General features: G+C 38.5%; 1 protein-coding gene across 1 annotated transcript in view; it reads left to right on the forward strand.

The window, feature by feature from the left end:
- The window catches only part of Rtc1 (RNA terminal phosphate cyclase 1), a 47,448-nt gene extending 30,319 nt beyond the window's left edge, over nucleotides 1-17,129 (forward strand). The window contains exon 7 of the mRNA XM_090373823.1: nucleotides 16,953-17,129. Within this exon, the coding sequence (XP_090229949.1) occupies nucleotides 16,953-17,103 (151 nt within the window). The 3' untranslated portion in view covers nucleotides 17,104-17,129. The remainder of the gene's footprint in view (nucleotides 1-16,952) is intronic.
- Nucleotides 17,130-19,344: the final 2,215 nt, after the last annotated feature.

Raw genomic sequence — 19,344 nt, forward strand, 5'->3', positions numbered from 1 at the left:
ATTCCTGTATAGGTGCACAATTTCATCAATCCTTGCTTCCAGTACAGTATGTCTCAAACTGGAGACTGTGAAGCTTAAGGCAGGGAACCACAAAATATAAAGTATTTAAAAAAATTATTATTTTTTTATTAATCTTATCACAGACACACAAAAAAATCTGTTTATTGACTGGAAAAAAAAATATTATTACAATTGCATCGTTATTGTTTAGGTGAACTGATAAATACATATGAAACCTTTCATATAATTAGATATAGACATTGATGAAAGATTAACCCAAAACCCACAATTAGATTAGGTTTAAAAACTCTCATGAAGATTTAAAAATTCATTTTATGCCTGAACCAATTCTTGAACTGTTCGAGGCAGGGAAATATAGCATTTAAATACCATGCACTCTGAATACCAAAATAAGCCTCTAAAGTTTTTTTGAAAAGAAAACAGCAAATAAACAATGGCAAATACAATTTTCTTTACAAAACATATCTACTTGACTGATAAATTATTAAAAGTAATTTATCAGTCAAGACTTTTGAAGTAGCTTTATTAATTGCCAAAACCAATAAAGATCACATAAAGGCAAGAAACTTGTATTAACAATGGCAATAAAAATATGCAAAAGTACGTTGAGCTAAAATTGCTGAGCCTCTGAGGACACTCCTTGTTTCAAGTGATACAATTAAAAAGAGGATGAATTTCACTGAAGACAATATAGAGTCTCAGTTCATTATCTAACAGATGTAAAAACTTCATACTGATTGCTAGGTGCAGTGTCTTGGATGTGGATGTACATCAGAATTCTGCACTAACTGCTATATCACTTGTGTGCACTGTGGTCACCATTTTCAGGAGTGTAGTTAAATTCAGGCATTTTAAGAGGTATAGTCATTAACAGTTAGCATATAAATTTGCTAAATATAAACAAAAAAAAAAAAAATGACCACTCTGTCAGAGACAGCAAATGTCCTGAGTATCTGTGGGGCCCTTAAGCAGTTAAGTCTTAATATTGATTATGAATAAAAAAAATAACCAAGAAACTTAGTTTCACCCTGCTGTAGCACTCTAGAGCTAGCAGATGAACTAAGAAAAATCCTCATCAAAAGATATAGATCTGATTATTATTCAAGAATCATACTATAAACCGAACAATCCTGGCACTGTGAATGTAAAATCTAATATAGATATCATTGATATCTTCCTCTCACCTAATTGGTTTGCTAAATACTGGGAAGTTCATGAGGAATGGACCATAAGTGATTGCAGGAGAATTTTTTCACCTCCAGCTCCTCCATCATAATTTCAGATTCTTGCAAAAATCTATCAAATGGAGAAAATTAAACAAAACTTGTTGCAACAAATCTCAGCAGAAATCTACTACTAAAGTGGACCAGTATGGTTAAGATAAACTTTATACTGTTTCTTACTCGTGTGCAGGCTTATCTTATGGAAGATAAATGAAATAGCTTGACTAAGAAGCAAGATATTAAAGCCAAAAGGAAGTAGCATTAGCAGTGGCAAATGAGGCAAGAAAGCAAGCTTATATAGCATCCACCAAGAGGAGGGGAAACCCACCTCCCATTCCACCTGTTCATTTCCTCCATTCAATAGTTTGTCTAGATCTTCCTTGAATTTATTTAAGCTATCACTTCCACAACACAGATGGAAGTTTGTTCCAGCAATCAACAACCTGCTGGCTAAAGGCAAACTTCTGCACACCTGTTCTGCACACAAATTCAGTTTGAATTTGTGTCCCCTCATCTGTGAGGTTGGAGAAAGAGTAAGAATCCCATCAGCACTGAACTTGCTAAATCCATTCAAAGCCTTAAACACACCTCAATCAATCACCTCACAGGTGCCTAGTCTCCAGATACTTCAATTTGCAGAACTGAAGCCTTTCTTGGTAACAGCACTCCTTTGTTCCCCTCACCAGTCTCATTCCATCAGGTCCACATTCTTCCTAAAATGAGGCCTCCAAACCTGTATACAGTACTCAAGATGTGACTTGACCATTGCCTTATACAATGGGATGATCACCTCCTTATCTCCACTAACAAAATTCCTGTATATCATTGATAAACCCCATGAGCTGTCCTGGCAGCCTATCTACATTGCTCATAGAACTTCACAATTATCCCCAGGTTTTTTTCATTTTCCACTACCCTGATTATATTATCACACAGTTGGTACATTACTCTGGCGTTACTGCTACCTATATGCAGTACTTTGGATTTAGAAATATTAAACTTCAATTGAAATTTCTCAGTGCATCTGCCTAACTCTTCTAGATGCTGTTCCGGTAGCATACTGTCATTAACCACCCTGCCAACTGCTGTATCATCTGCAAACTTCAACATTAAGCCTGATATGCCTTCAATATCAGGCTTAATGTCCAATTTCTATATTTATTTCTATATCATTGATAAATATAGAAAACAACAATGGGTCCTACATCGAACCCTGGGGGACTCCACTAATAATATTTGTCCACGAGGTGCAACGTACATTGATTACCAATTTCTATCTTCTCCCGCTCAACCATCCCTTTATCTATAGCAGCAACTTGCATTTACTGCTGCTCCAATTTGTACACAGTCATTTATGTGGAACAGAATCAAAAGCTTTCCTGAAATCCAAGTATATGATATCGAAATTATTTTTTGCATCAAGTTCCTTTGTGACCATATTGTAGTGTCCAATCAGATTGATCAAACAAGATTTCCCCTTAACAAACTAATGCTGTTTTTTCTGTAAGTATAATTGTGGCCTTGTCTAGATGATCCTGCATTACTTCTTTTACAAATGATTTAATTTTCCCTAGAACAGAAGTTAAACTAACAGGTCTCTAATTGGTCATGTCACCCTTTGATCCCTCCAAGGATGCTCTCATAATTATAGCTAAGGGTTTGTTTACTTCCTTAATTTAATTGGGCAGATCCCATCTATCTCAGGTGCCTTTTATGTTTAACTTCAACAATTTCTCTTTCACTTTCCACTGTTATTACAAAATTATTTAGCTCCCTATTAGAATTTGATAAACTTACAGCATCCCTTTCCCTAAAGAATTTCTCATGTGTGCACCATTATGATTCATTCAATTCCTTCTATTTCCCAAATCAATACACTATGATCACTGCCACCTAGTGGTTCTTTTATTTGACAAATAGATATTTATTGTATACCCAGTATAAAATGAAATATAAGTACAATTTCAGTAGCTTTCGGAACTCGTGTCCCTTTCTCAACTGACAGAATTTTTTTTTTGAATACAATACAAGCAAAGTGTGGCACGTTAAATCCTTCTTTTATTTGATTTTTCAATGCATTAATAATCACTGCTGATAATCAGAGGGAGTTTTGCTCCCTCTTCTTAACTCTCTAACATGCTGTTGTGGAAAACAGTCATCCAATAAATCAACAAAAGCCTTGCTAGTCTATGAGTGACCAACCCTCAAGTTCTAGTCAATAGCTGGAAAGTTAAAAATCCCCTGTTTTAAGACATTCTGATTTACTAGCACACTATTTCTTTGTACAGTTGTTTGTTGTACTCATCAGAGTCATTAGGCCTATAACACACTCCTACTCTCATTTTTGTTTTCCCATTGCTTATGTCACACTAAACTGACTGAACATTGCACTGACCACCCATGTCAAGTGGATGCACTTCCTTAGATTTTGTGCTTCTTAACTAAGAGTGTAACTCCTCCTCCCATCCAGTATGTCCTTTCTGTACACACTGTTCTCCCCATATTCAAATTTTGCATCACTTATATCTGAGTAACATCACATCTCTAATATCCCAACAATGTGTGCATTTGATGTTTTGGCCAACACCTCAAATTCATCAAATTTTTATTTACTATACTCCTAGCATTGGCGTACATGCAAGTATATATGCACCTGTTCTTACTCTTAGTTATCCTAACACAGCTCATCTATTTACTTATTCCTTGATGACTCCCGGCAGTTCTTGAAATCTCCAGGCTTCTGCTCATTCCAATAGAAGCAGTGGAAGAATCACTTTCACCTCTGCTTGCAGGTACTGTTAATCTATTAAGTCTCTGATTTCCCCCATCCCCAAGCTAACAGTTTTCTGACCCATCTAAAAAAAAAAAAAAAAAGGTAAACTGCAGGATGGAAGCCTCCTCAATAGTTCATATTGAGAGAAAATGGACCATAATCTGCCACGCTGGTCCAGTACGGGTTGGCAGATCGACTGTATTTAGCAGTCAGGGGCTTGAAGCCCGGTCTACTCGAGCGTGTGCTATTGCACTCCCGCTCCTGACCACTCGGCTATGGAGACCTCTGACCCATCTAACACTGCCTCAATAGCATCAGAAAATATTCTTGCACCCGTTCTATTTAAGTGTATCCCATCCCTGTAGAAGCATTCTCTCCTGTTAACAAGTACAGACCACGCTGAGAAAATTTCTACCCTACGAGCCTTGCACAATCTCTCCAGGGTCAAATTGATTGACAAGGCGCTTATCATATACTTCCTTCTATTTGTGTCTGAGTAGAATTGCAAGTACTTTCAAATTTAACTCTAACTCACGACTTTTTTTAAACATTTCCCTGTGCTTGTTAAGTAAGCTGCAGATCTTCTATTGTTAATGTTATCAGTGCCAGCATGTACAACATTACCTTTTGTGCCTTTAAAAGATATCTGCTCTACAACATCATAAACCTTTGCCCTAGGCAGACACACTCTGATAATATTCTACCTATCCTTTTGCACAATATATTTTCTGTTTCCCCTGACAATAGTCACTGACAATGTACTAGACTCCTATGAGCCTAGTGCATTGTGACTTGCCTGAGGATCAGGTGCAAGCTCTCAGCTGCCCACATTGATGTGGGCAGCTGAGAGCTTGATGGGGCTTTCAATTTAATTCCTTCAAGGGTATTCACCCTGTTCACTCTCATAAATGTCCATAGCAATGAAGAGTTGGTGCTTAATATTCTCACACTCCTTATATCAAGCACATAGAAAGACATCCCCTTGGTGATATCATGTCCCATTCCTGATAGATCTGCAAACATCAAACAAGCTGTATGTTTCATAAGGCTGTGATTCGGAGAACTATCCCCTCCCCCTCAGTTCTTCCCAGAGTCATGGCACTCCCACTAGCTTGAGCCCTTTGATTTGCTGCTCTGGTCTGAGGCATGATTTTCATTCAAATTCGATATAATTAAAAATACTACACTAAACAAATATATCTAATGCAGTAATAACACTATGCACTGGTTATGCTGGCCCCGGGTGCCAAGCGATTGACTGAGCGATTTCTACTTGTGCTTTCACTGCGACTTTTTGATAGGTGAATTCTGCGTTCTCTTTTACGTTCCTCTCTTTGAGAAATCCTTTAATTTAGTAGCTCTTGTATCAAAAGTACTGGTAGAGAGCAAGGAAGGAAAGTAACCTTTCTTTATTTTTCATATCTAATAGACTAACTCCTACTAATTTCGCTTGGTCATCCAGGCACTGCTCCTGCCTCCCCGTGGCGGGGCCGGTAACCTTGGCAGAAAAGTTCATCTGCCAGGGGCTAAAAGGAGCCAAGATGGAACAAAATATGTTTCCTTGTTTAGAACCGACAAGCAGTCGGCTAAACACAGAGCACGAACATGACTCTTCGCAAGCAAAGAGGTTAAAAACCATTTCCTCTGCGACCGAGTTTCCTGCATTTTTAATAATGCATTCATTGTCCACACAACCTGTCGGCAAGCTATCGCCTTTTCTGATACAGAAATGTTTAGAATCGGTTGTTGGATCCCCTAAAATGGTGAAGCGTCTCCAATCAGGAGACCTTTTAATTGAAACCTCAAAAACATCTCATTCGGAAAAATTGTTAAATTTAACAACATTCAACAATATTCCAGTGTCAGTTACGCCCCATAACACCCTGAACTCGTCTAAAGGTGTTATCAGTGAATGGGACCTATTAACTGTTTCTGAAGAAGAAATAGTACAAGAGCTTAGCGAACAAAAGGTGACACATGCACGGAGAATAATGACCAAAAAAGATGGCAACCTACTACCAACTAGGTCTATTATTTTGACGTTCAGCACTCCGAATCTTCCATCTTCTGTCAAAGCAGGTTATTTAAACTGCAAGATTAGACCTTACATCCCGAACCCCATTCGCTGTTTTAAGTGCCAGAAGTACGGCCATGCACAGACTGCATGCAGAGGCGATGCTGTGTGTCCTATTTGTGGCTCTAAGGAGCATTCCCAAGGAGAGTGTACAGTTTCCACTCCTACTTGCCCAAACTGTAAAGGAAGCCACCCTGCATTTTCTAAAGCATGTGACCTCTGGAAAACAGGAAAAAAAATCCAGAAATATAAAGTGGAGCATAAAGTTACATATCCTGAAGCAAGAAAGCAAGTGCTATTAACCATGCCTAGCAGATCATACGCATCAGTGACCAGAAGTAGCCGCTCAATTGCAACACAAACAGATGTCTCCATAGAACCAAGCAGTTCTTTTTCCACCTGGGCCAAAACTGCACTGCTAACATCCAAAAAGAAACTTACAGTCAATGAGACCAACAATACACCAATTAGTATCCCAACTGATGCTATCTCATCATTGCCCGAAACAGCAAAATCAGCAAATGTTGAAGACCAAGAAAAAGGGAAACAATGCAATAGGAAAATGGAAATTGATATTCAACCAGAGGATGAAGAGTCAGTTTTAGAATTATATGCTAATGATACCATAGAAACAGGACGCCCAACCTTTTCAAAGAATGAAAAATCAAAACAAAGCAGACTGAAACCTTCTCAGAAAAAACAGTCAGATCAATCTTATTCAATCAAATCCAAACAATGAATAAATTCATACAATGGAATTGTAGAGGATTACGTAGTAATTTTGATGACCTGAGTGATTTACTTTTTCAAACAAATGCAGTAGGTGTATGCTTACAGGAAACATTTCTATCACCAAAAGTCTCTCTCAGATTCAAAAATTACACCATGTTTAGACGAGACAGAGATTCTGATGGTCCTGCCCGTGGGGGCGTAGCTGTTCTTGTAAAATCTACTATACCATCAAGACATCTCCAGCTACAAACTTCCTTAGAAGTTGTTGCAGTTCGGATGGCATTGGGAATATCATTAACGCTTGCATCCATTTATATCTCGCCCAATTATCCTTGCTCCCTGGCTGAACTTGACAATCTAATTGCACAACTGCCACCTCCTGTCTGCTTATTCGGTGATTTCAATGGCCACCATCCATTGTGGGGATCTTCCACCATGGATAGGAGAGGCCAATTAATTGAATCATTCCTGGATAACCATAACCTGACTCTGCTGAATTCTGGCTCTCCGACTTATATACAACTACCTACAGGTACTACCTCAGCCATAGACTTGTCCATCTGTTCAGCATCTCTTTTTGCAAGCATGAAATGGTTAGTGTTGAATGACCCATTCCATAGTGACCATTTTCCTATTATCAGTTCAATTGAAACCCAGGCTGTGTCATGTCCAAAAGGCCGTACTTCTTGGAATTTTTATAAAGCAGACTGGGTAAACTACTCAGCTTGTGTCCTTCTCGACACTCAATATGTTCAACATCAACATATTGATGACGTAACTGACCACATTACCAGCCAAATCCTATATGCAGCAGAAATTTCCATCCCAAAATCAGACCAATGCAAACATGTACACAAAAACCAGTGGTGGAATACGGATTGCTCTAAAGCAAAAGTAGAAAAAAACCGTGCTTGGAACCGGTTCCGCAAATGCCCAACTACTGCCAACCTAATTTTATACAAAAAACTCAGAGCCAAAGCAAGGCAAATTAGGAAGAAAGCAAAACGTGACTCCTGGATAAGCTTTGCATCAACTATTAACAAAAATACTGACACTCGAATTATATGGAAAAAAATACAAGCTCTCAATGGAAAATTTCCTCCTCAGCAGTCCCCGATAATACAATGGAATGGGCAGGACCTATCCTCTTCTACTGACATTGCAAATGCTTTAGCAGAATCTTTCTATAACATTTCCGCCTCCTCCTCTTATGTCACCTCCTTTCAACGCATTAAATCTGTTGAGGAACGTCATAAATTTAATTTTTCAACTAGACTCTCACTTCCGTATAATCAACCCTTTTCTATAGCTGAACTCAAAGAATCCTTGAGCAAATCTCCAAATAGTGCAGCAGGACCAGACGGCATTCACTACAGTATGCTGAAGAATTTATGTGAAGCTGATCTCTACATACTATTACTCTTTTACAACCGGATCTTCTCAGAAAATACATATCCTCTCTCATGGCGTCATTCCTACATTTGTGCTATTCTAAAACCAAGTAAAGATCCTTCCATAGTTGAGAATTACAGACCAATATCCTTGACAAGCTGTTTGGGCAAAATCTTTGAAAGGATGGTGCATAAGAGGCTCATGTGGGTGCTAGACTCCCAAAACGTTCTTTCCGATCACCAATATGGCTTCCGTAAAAACAGATCTACCCTAGATTTACTACTCAAAATTGAATCTAACATACGTAACGCTTTTGTCATGAGACAACATCTGGTGATGGTGAACCTAGATATTCAGAAAGCATTTGATACCACTTGGCGTCATGGTATTATTAAAGATATACATCAGTTGGGGCTGAGAGGCTACCTTCCACAATTCATCCAGAACTTTTTAAGATTACGCACCTTTCAAGTCCGATACCAAAACATGCTATCAGCAACTCACATTCAAGAAGAGGGTGTTCCTCAGGGTTCCATACTGAGTGCTACCCTATTTGCTATTCGGGTCAACCACGTATTGGAAGAACTTCCAAAATCCATACAAATATACATGTATGCAGATGACCTCACCATATCCTGCCAGTCACAAAGTATGAATACTGTTGAAAGACAGTTACAAATTGCTCTTTCTAGAATAGAATCGTGGACCTTACGTAATGGATACCGCCTAGCTGAGCAGAAATCCACCACTACTCATTTTTGCAAATTACGGTCACTGCATCCCGATCCTGAGCTAAAGATCAATAACATTTCAATTCCTCTTGTTGACACTGTCCGTGTTCTTGGTCTCGTACTGGATAAGAAACTGAACTTTAAAGCACGTGTAGCTTATCTTAGAACTATCTGCTTGAAAAAGTTGACTATTCTCCGGTGTGTGTCATCTATGTCATGGGGTGCTGATCGACATACCTTGATCCATCTTTATCGAGCCCTCATCAGATCCCGCTTAGACTATGGCTCTCCAGTGTATGACTCTGCGAGAAGAACTACATTAGAGCAATTAAACTCGATCCAGCACAGTGCGCTGAGAGTTTCTCTAGGAGCTTTCAGAACCTCCCCTGTTCAGAGCCTTTATATCGAAGCTCATGAGCCACCTTTACATCTTCGGAGGAAAACATTACTTTTGATGTTTGCCGCAAAAATTCGCAGTTTGCCCTCCCACCCTAGTTGGAAATATCTGTATAATACCGAATGGGAGTCATTTTACAACAGTAAGCCAAATGAAAACCGACCTGCTGCACTTAGACTTAGAGAACTCACTCAAGCATGGAATATAGACATCAGCAATATATTTCAGGACATGACACTTCCTGATCCGCCTTGGACAAATATTTCTGTTAATTACGACGATTATTTTCAACAGTGGGGTAAGAACACCTTGTCGCCCTCCAATATTGCACAATTACATGAAACTCACTCTTCTAACTCAGAGGCCTGCAAAATATATACAGATGGATCAAAAACTGAGACCCAAGTAGGTGCTGCAGCAGTCTTCCCTTCAGTCACCATTTCTGTTTCATTACCAATAGAATGCAGTATCTTTACTGCTGAACTTTATGCTATTAATTTAGCTCTCGACCGGATAACTGAATTTTTAATTACAACCACTTTAATATACACCGACTCACTCAGTGCTGTCACTGCTATAATAAGTGGTAACAACTCTTCTCACCCTGTAATAAAACAGATTCGTTCTAAGCTACTTGCCTGTAAGGAATTGAAACAAACTGTGACATTCTGCTGGATCCCAGGACATTCTGGAATAGCTGGCAATGAAAGAGCGGATCATGCAGCCAAACAACCAGAATCCACCATTACGCAGAAATTTCAAGTTCCATATACAGATTACAAACACATTATCTGTAAAGCATGTTATAACAGTTGGTCATTAATCTGGAAAGATTATCCAGGAAATAAACTCTACCAAATAAAACCGGAACCAAAGCTATGGCAATCCAGCTTCAGCAAAAACAGGCGAGATGAAATAATTTTAGGAAGGCTAAGGATTGGGCATACGCACCTCACTCACCTATATCTATTAACTAATGACAGCGCTCCACAATGTACATTCTGTCAAGTACAACTGACAATTCGCCATTTATTAGTGGACTGTCCCCACTTTCAAAATATCCGCTTAAACACCTTTAAATCAATAGCTAATACACAGTCATCAATAAATTTATTACAGATTCTGGGTGATGATTCTAATGAAAAAGAACTATTTATTTTCCTAAATCGTATAGGAATATATCATAAAATATAGTTATATCCACTATTAGAAAGACACAATATGGCCCTAGCAGCCTATGTGTCGTTAAACACAACAACAACAACAACAACAACTGGTTATGCTATGACATTTATGTTATTAATTATATATAATTAGAGTGTTCTTATTGATATGAAAGTTATGCAGTAATAATACTACCACGCTACCAAGATTGTTTTATATGTATTAGGCTCTACCATTATGCTTGAGAGTTAAGTTAATTATAATATATAACAAAATTATCCAACTAATGCTAACCTAAGTGATTCGAACTTTGGAGCTATCTGTTTACTATAATTTTAAAAAAAATTGATGGTTAGAAAAATAAACTGGATGGTTAGCAATCCAGTGAAACAACAACAAAAAAAATAATAATAAAAATAAATAATTAGCATTAGCATTAGTAGAGGCATATGATGCAAGAAAGCAAGCTTATTCAGCATCAGCCAAAAAAAAAAAAAACAACCACTACTCCCATTTCACCCCTCCGTTCGTTCGAAATACCTGTCCAGCTGAGCCTTAAATTTGTTTAGGCTATCAACTTCAACAACAAGCAATGGGAGTCTATTCTACAAACCAACTGCCCGCTGGCTAAAGGCAAATTTCCGCACATCTATCCGACATCCGTCCTTCCTCAATTTGAATTTATGCCCTCTCAGGTGATTATTCTGAGCAAGAGGAAGAATCCCATTGGCATTGAGCATGCTCAAGCTATTCAAAGCCTTATACACCTCTATCAGATCACCTCGCCGATGCCTAGTCTCCAGGCTCTGTAATTTGCAAAACTTAAGCCTTTCTTCGTAAGAGCAACCCTTTGTTCCATTCACTAATCTTGTTGCCCTTCTCTGTACTCGTTCCAGCAGCTCTACATCCTTCTTGAAATGAGGCCTCCAGACCTGTATACAGTACTCTAGGTGTGGTCTGACCGTTGCCTTATACAAGGGAATAATCACATCCCTGTCCCCGCTAGAAAAATTCCTGTATATCATTGACAAGACACCATGAGCTACTCTTGCAGCACGTCTGAACTGCTCAGAGAATTCATATCTGCCTGCACAATTACCCCCAGGTCCTTTTCATTCTCTACCGCTGTCAGCGTAGTACCACAGAGTTGATACGTTGATCTGGGGTTACTGTTTCCCATATGTAGTACTTTACATTTGTCAATGTTAAACTTCATTTGCCACCTCTCAGCCCATCTGCTCAACCTTTCCAGATCCTGTTGCAGCAGCATAGTATCAGTAGTGTCCTTAACAACCCTGCCAACCTTGGTATCGTCTGCAAACTTGGACATTAAGCCTGATACACCATCATCAATATCATTTATAAATACAGAAAACAACAATGGACCCAACACTGAACCCTGAGGAACTCCACTAATAACATTAGTCCACGTTGAGCAGTGTCCATTGATTACCACTCTCTGTCTTCTGCCACTCAACCATCCCTTTATCCATAGCAGCAATTTGCCTCCAATGCCACACTTCTCCAATTTGTGCAGCAGTCTTCCATGCGCAACAGTATCAAAAGCCTTTCTAAGATCCAAATATATAATATCAAAGTTATTCCTTGCATCCAGTTCTTTTGTGACTACATCATAGTATCCAATCAAATTGGTCAGACAAGACCTGCCCTTAACAAAACCATGCTGTGTCTGAGCTATAACTGAATTCTTGTCCAGATGATCCTGCAGTGCTTCTTTAACCAGTGTCTCCATTAATTTTCCTGGAACCGAAGTTAAACTAACAGGTCTATAATTACTTGTGTCAGCCTTTGATCCTCCTTTGTGAATTGGGGTTACATTTGCACATCTCCAGTCCATGGGTACCTCCCCTGAGTCCAAAGAAGCTCTCATAATTATGGCTAGGGGTTTGCTTACTTCCTTTGCTGCCTCCTTTAATATAACTGGATAGATCCCATCCACCCCGGGTGCCTTTTTTATGTTTATCCTCAGCAATTTCTCCTCCACTTTCCTCTCAGTTATTAAAAAAATCATCTAGCTCACTGCCAATGTTTACTTCACCTACGACATTCCCCTTCCTGAATAACTCCTCATGTGTGAATGTAGATGCAAAATACTCGTTTAGATTGTTAGCTACCTGAGCTGGATCCTCAACTGTTGAACCATCAACATCCAGTGGACCAATCTGATTCATCCCTTTCCTTCTTGAGTTTAAATAGGTAAAGAACTCTTTTCTGTTTTTCTTTGCATCCTTTGCCAAGGATTTCTCATAATCTGCCTTTGCCTGCCTAATCTTCTTTGTGACTTGGTTACAGACCAACTTATATCTATCATAGGCTTCCATGTCACCCATTAATTTATATGTATCCCTTGGATTTTTCTTCTCTGCCATATATCTCATTAGTTCATCTGACATCCATTTAGGCCTAAACCTTGAACAATATTTCTTGGTTGGTATGTAAAGCCTGGTAGCTTCCAAGATTAGTTCCTTGAATGCTTCCCATTTTGAATTTGCTGTTGGTAACATCATCAGTTGGTCCCACTGTATAGAATTTAAATACTGTCTCAGACCATCATAGTCGCCTTTACGAAAGCAAAAACCCTTCCCTTTACCTCTGATGGTAGTTACCTCCTTGAGTAAATCCCACTTCAGCACACTGTGATCCACTGTGATGCCACCCAGTGGTTCCTTTATCTGCAGATTCCTAATGCATGAAGAATCACTACTGATAATCAGATCAAGAGTATTACTCCCTCTAGTTGCCTCCCGAACATGCTGGTGTAGAAAACAATCATCCAATAAATCCACAAAAGCCTTGCTAGTGTGTGAGTGACCAACCCACAAATTCCAGTCAATATCTGGGAAATTAAAATCCCCCATTATAAGACTCTCTGATTTACTGGCCCATTCTATTTCCCTGTACAGTATCTTATTATATAGCACACTCCTACTCTCAATTTTGATTTACCTATGCTTATGTCACACCAAACTGACTCGACACTGCCCTGTCCATCCATGTCAACTGGCTTCACTTCCTTGGATTTTGTGTTTTTTAACTAATAGCATAACCCCTCCTCCCCTCCTGTCCTGTCTATCCTTTCTATACACATTGTACTCCCCAAATTCCAGTTCTGCATTCCTTATATCTGTGTGACACCACGTCTCTGATATCCCAACAATATCTGCCTTTGATGTTTTGAGCAATACCTCAAATTCATCAAATTTATTTACTAAACTCCTAGCATTGGTGTACACGCAAGTATACATGCACCTGTTTCTATTCTTAGCTACCCTAACACAACCCATGTGTTTACTTGTACCGCAATGACTTCCAGCAGTCTCTGAAATATCCTGCATCTTGTTTTTCAGGCTTCTGCCTATTCCAATAGAAGCAGTGCAAGAATCTCTTTCACCTCTGCCAGTGGCTACTGTTAATCCATTAGTCTTTGTCTCCCCCCCAAGCTAGCAGTTAGCCGACCGGGCTAGCCGAGTGGGTCAAGTACCTGCCCGGCAACCCAAAGGTCGCGGGTTCGATTCCCGCCTCGGGCTTGGATCAAAGTACTGCAAAAACCTTAGGAGGTGCAATATGGCCACAGAAGTCGATGCGCCAACAACTACCAAATCAAAAAAAAAAAAAAAAAAAAAAGCTAGCAGTTTTCCGACCCACCTAACACTGCCTCGATAGCATCAGCAAATATTCTTGCACCCTTTCTATTTAAGTGTATCCCATCCCTGTAGAAGCAATCTCTCCTGTTAACAAGTACATTCCAGGCTGAAAAAAATTCTACCCCTTGAGCCTTGCACAATCTTTCCAGGGCCGAATTGATCGACAAGGCTCTCATCATATACTCCCTCCTATCGTGTCTGGGCAGAATTGCAGACACTTTCAAATTCAACCCTACTTCACGGCTTTTTTTCAACAGTGACCTGTACTTGTTAAGTAATTCCGCTGGTCTCCTACTCTTAATATTATTAGTGCCAACGTGTACAACTATATCACCTTTTGTGCCCTTAAAAGATGATATCTGCTCTACAACGTCATCAACCTTTGCCCCTGGCAGACATACCCTGGTCCTGTTCCACCTATCCTTTTTACAAAGCATGTTCCCCGTTTCCCTGACAATAGAGTCACCAACAACTACTAGTTCCTGTGGGACCAGCGCATTCTGCCTTGGGGGCTGCCTCTGTGTTGCAAGATGACCAAGTGCAAGCTCTGGCGTTGATGTGGGCAGCTGAGAGCTTGATGGGCCCCTCAATTTATTTCCTTCGAGGGCATCCACCCTGTCCTTCGAGGTCTCATATAGGCCCATAACAATGCAGAGTTGTCGCCTAATTTCCTTGCACTCCTTGCATCGTGCACACACAAAGACATCCCCCATGGCAGTATCATGTCCCGTACCCAACTGCTCCGCAAACATCAAGCAAACAGTGCATCTTAAAAGGCTGTGATTCAGAGGGCAACTGCCCCCTCTCAGTTCTCCCCTGAGTCACAGCACTCCCATTAGCTTGAGCCTTTTGCTTTGCTGCTCTGGTCAGAGTCATGATTTCGATTTAAATGTCAATAAAATTACAATTTCAGAACAAAATTAAAACCTTAAACTTGTATCTTAACACAGTTATAACGCTATATTTATTTTTCAGTATCGAGTGTTATCTACGAGTTCCCTTTATATAACTTCCGTATCGAGTATGTATTAATTATTTGTTACGTTTGTACTCTAAGTCGTTATATATATATATATAGTTAGAAGTACAATTTAATTGACAATGAAGTTTAACAAGATTAATAGATCTACTGATTAATTGACAATATTATATTATGCACTATACTATACAAAGCTAATGCTATCGAATTCCGGATATGCTGTATCGCGTTTCAGTAACGAGTGTTATCTACGAAATTCCTTTATATAACTTCCGTATCAAGTTATGTATTATTTATTTATTTTTACTAATTATTTATGTTCTGTAACCTAAGTGGTTATATGTATAGTTAAAAGTACAATTTAATTGCCAATGAAGTTCGACAAGATTAATAGATTTTACTGATTAATTTTCATGTAACAATGGCGGCTGTTTATGAACGGTAAACACGTGGATTTGATACCCTTTCCGATACTAAGTAATACCTACAAATCTCTAAGTTACTTTAACTTTAAAGGTGCCTCCATAGCCAGGTGGGAAGGAGCAGCAGTGCATAGCACACGCTTCTTGATTAGACCGGGGTTCGAGCCCGTCGCCACCAAATATGAAGGATGCGGAAAGGTCAGGGAATGACCACCGCATATCCCGGAGCAATATGGCCTCAGTTGCTAATGCTCCTAAAAACCAAACAACAAACAAACAAACAAACTTTAACTTTAAGTACCGTAAATAGGAATATAAAGCTACTCTAGAAATAAGTTAATATGTCAATTTAAACTAATAAAGCAGAAAATAAATCAGAAAAAACTTCTCTGTTCCAAGAGCGGCAGAAAGGCACGTCCGCACAGGAAACTCTCGTCCTCAAACTCCAAACTTCAAACTCTCGTCCTAATGCTCCAAAATTGAGTTAAAACACACTAAAACAATAGTATTACAAAAAACAAAACACCTAAACAGCTTTGGTTTTATCACAGGAAATGAAATGCCCCTGGGTCCATGTGTATAAATTAACTATGAATAACACCTTACCTGGAGAAATATACATTTCCATAAAATATATTGCCACAAGAAACTATAACCTGGATTGCCTCCTCAGATCAGATATTAAATACAATCACTGCTAGGCATAACTTAGAAAACAATAAGCCTGAAATTGACCACAAAAAATATTAATGTCTATTCAAACTTATTCCAAATGTACCTTCAAATGAATTTTTCCCCAAAATCTAAACCTCTCCTCAAACTTATTCACAGTTCCATGAACTATGTTATAATGGTATCCATGCAAATTCCATAATGTGTAGTGCATAATGCATATTTGTTTATAGAAATATACCATGTTTGCTCTCTCATTTCTGGCTATGGCGGAATGGTGGAATTTGATGAAATATGCCCTTATATTGTGTTATTTGGAGAGTTGTATTTCCATTTAAATGTTATGATAAAACACCATCTTGGAGATGATCATCCTGATGTGAGAATGGTCATCTCCAAATTATCCATGAAAGACTTCAGTCTTTACCTACTACATATGTTATAGGTTTCATCTTTTTTTAATTATTAGAGAAATATCTGTTGGGCATCTGTCTGGCACACAGATTGAGATATTTCAGTCAATATGTGTTTTCTCCTTAAATTAATTTGGATCATTAAGCAAGATTACTAAACACATAGGGAAAAAAAAAGGGAATAAATTATCTTTTGTGTTTTGAATATTTATAGGATGAGTGAAATAGTTTTATTCCATTTTTTATTATAGAATTTTCTTTTCAAATAGTTCAGTAAAAACTTTTTCTTATTAGGCAGGAATTTTTGAGACTTATAAAAGAATTTATACAGAAAAGAAATTTCAAGATCGACTGTGTGTATCCAGAAAATAGCAGTGGACCTATAAAAGCCATGTTGATCAATATTGGAACTGGTTTCACAAATATAGCAAGGCGTACCTTTTGATGTAAATAAAGCTAATTGTGACTTGGGCTGTGTTTCTTTATTATGTTACAGATTGTGCACAGTTATAGCAGTCCATGTTTTTCTGTTCAGAAAATATATTAACTGTAAAGTGTTTCTGAGAAGCTGATGGTTTAAATATTTTAAACGTCCCTCCTTCCATATTATGAGATGCATGGCTACAGTATATGCACACAGTATGCTGGCATTAAGTAAATTTACAATAGTTTAACTGCTGTTTATTCAAGAAAGAAATGTTTTACAACTGGATTTGTACCTACTGCCGCTACACTTTGAGCAACTCTTGTTGAAACTATGGTTTTAAACACTGCACAACTATTCAACGGTTAATACCTGTCCTGCACAAAAGGCTAGCACACTGCATGCATATACTGTTTCATTCATACCATGGTTCGAAGGCTTACAGTTGATAAAGATAAGATCTTACCGAGAAACTCCAGGTTTAAGTTACTTTATTGCAATGATTGTTGCATGGTAATTTAAGATTTTAACAGTTTTATAAGAGGACTGTTCAATAAAGAATGATCATAATTTTTCATGAACTGTACTGCTTGCTATTTCTAGCTGAGATGTGGCATTTAAGACCAAACCAAGCTGTATCACATAGCAACTGCACAGTTGACTCGTGCACAATGTTTGACCTTAGTGGTCAATCAAGTTTGTGCCTGTTCAGTTTTGCCCACATAACAATGGATGTGACATGCAAGGAACAGTATACTACTCTCAAATTTTGTTTCTGTCTCAAGAAAACATCAGCTGAAGTGTATGAAATGTTAAAAGCGGCTTATGGTGAATCTATGCTTTCATATAGTACATCTTGCAGTTTAGAATGTTTAAAGGCGGATGTGATCCCAAAAATTGCCAATCCTGAAGCTCCAACCACTGCTGTCAGTACAGAAACTATAAACACTGCTGCTGTAATCATGAGAGAAGAATTGAACAGTAAGGCAACCGGCAGAGATGTTGAGAATATCAGTAGAAAGCAGCACTCGGGTATTCTCTGTGACAATTTGCATACGACATGTGCTTGTACATGCTGATTCCAAGGCACAACAAGTTTGGATGGAGGTTTGTCAGGAGCTGCACTGGATGGTTATTGAAAACAAATGATGAGACATTGCTTCATCATTTTGATCAAGAGAGTAAGCAACAAAGCTCTCTTTGGAAGTCTACATCATTGCCAACACTGAAAAATGCAAGAGTTTGACTTCTGCAGGAAAGGTTATGGTCATCTCTTCTTTTGAAATTCAAGGGATGGTTTACCAGCATGTTGTGCCATATCATACGACAGTTATGGGACCTTATTACAGAATTATACTGCACGCTTTGTGGGATCATATTCATTGCAAATGGCAACTGTATGCAGGTGGGTGGATGCTGCTCACAACTATGCAAGACACCACACTACTCGTACTGTCAGTGAGTACTTAGCCAGCATCATATCAAATGTGTCCCTCATCTGCCCTACATCCCTGATCTTGTGCCCTGTGATTTTTTTTTATTTCTGAAGTTGGAGGAGCTCTGGGGAGAAAAGTTGTAAAGGCATCAGAGGCAACTGTAAAATGCATGGCTTCCGTGGTTGAAGAATGGCAGACAGTGTAAGTGCATTTCATCAAATGGGGACTACTTTTAAAAGGACCATCAAAATATGCAATTAATAAAGACATACTGTGAAAAAAATATATATATATAATAATCATTCTTTATCGAACAGCCCTTGTATTTTCAATTTTAATAAATTCATTTGTTTACCCAGTAAAATCCATTTTTTTCCTACATCAAAATTGCAGGTACTCATTTGCTACTTAACTCAGATCTGGACACAGGCATCAAAGTCCAACTTCTACAACATCAAGCAAAAATGGATGATATATCCTGATTCATGGCTACCAGTCATCATCACTATATCACTGGGGTTGCAACTAAACTTGGATGCAACTTTCTTTTCTTTTTTTTTCAGCATGTAGTTACTGAAACTGGCATTTATCAGTCATGGATTTGTCATTTCTTTTAGGAGTTTTATTTTGATACTAATGTATAGCCATGGTTTTATGATGAGGAAAAATACTGAGCGAAGTGAGGGTGGACCTGTTAACTTACTGCAAAACCTCCCTCCCCTTATTCAATTTCAACTAATGCATTAAAATATTCTCCTTATATAATATTTTGTGCAACTACATAAAACTTTAATCCATAATGCATTTAAAAATAAATTTTAACACC

The sequence above is a fragment of the Mastigoproctus giganteus genome, chromosome 5 (assembly GCF_048544385.1).
Source record: "Mastigoproctus giganteus isolate SK-2022 chromosome 5, ASM4854438v1, whole genome shotgun sequence".
Lineage (NCBI taxonomy): Eukaryota > Metazoa > Arthropoda > Arachnida > Uropygi > Thelyphonidae > Mastigoproctus > Mastigoproctus giganteus.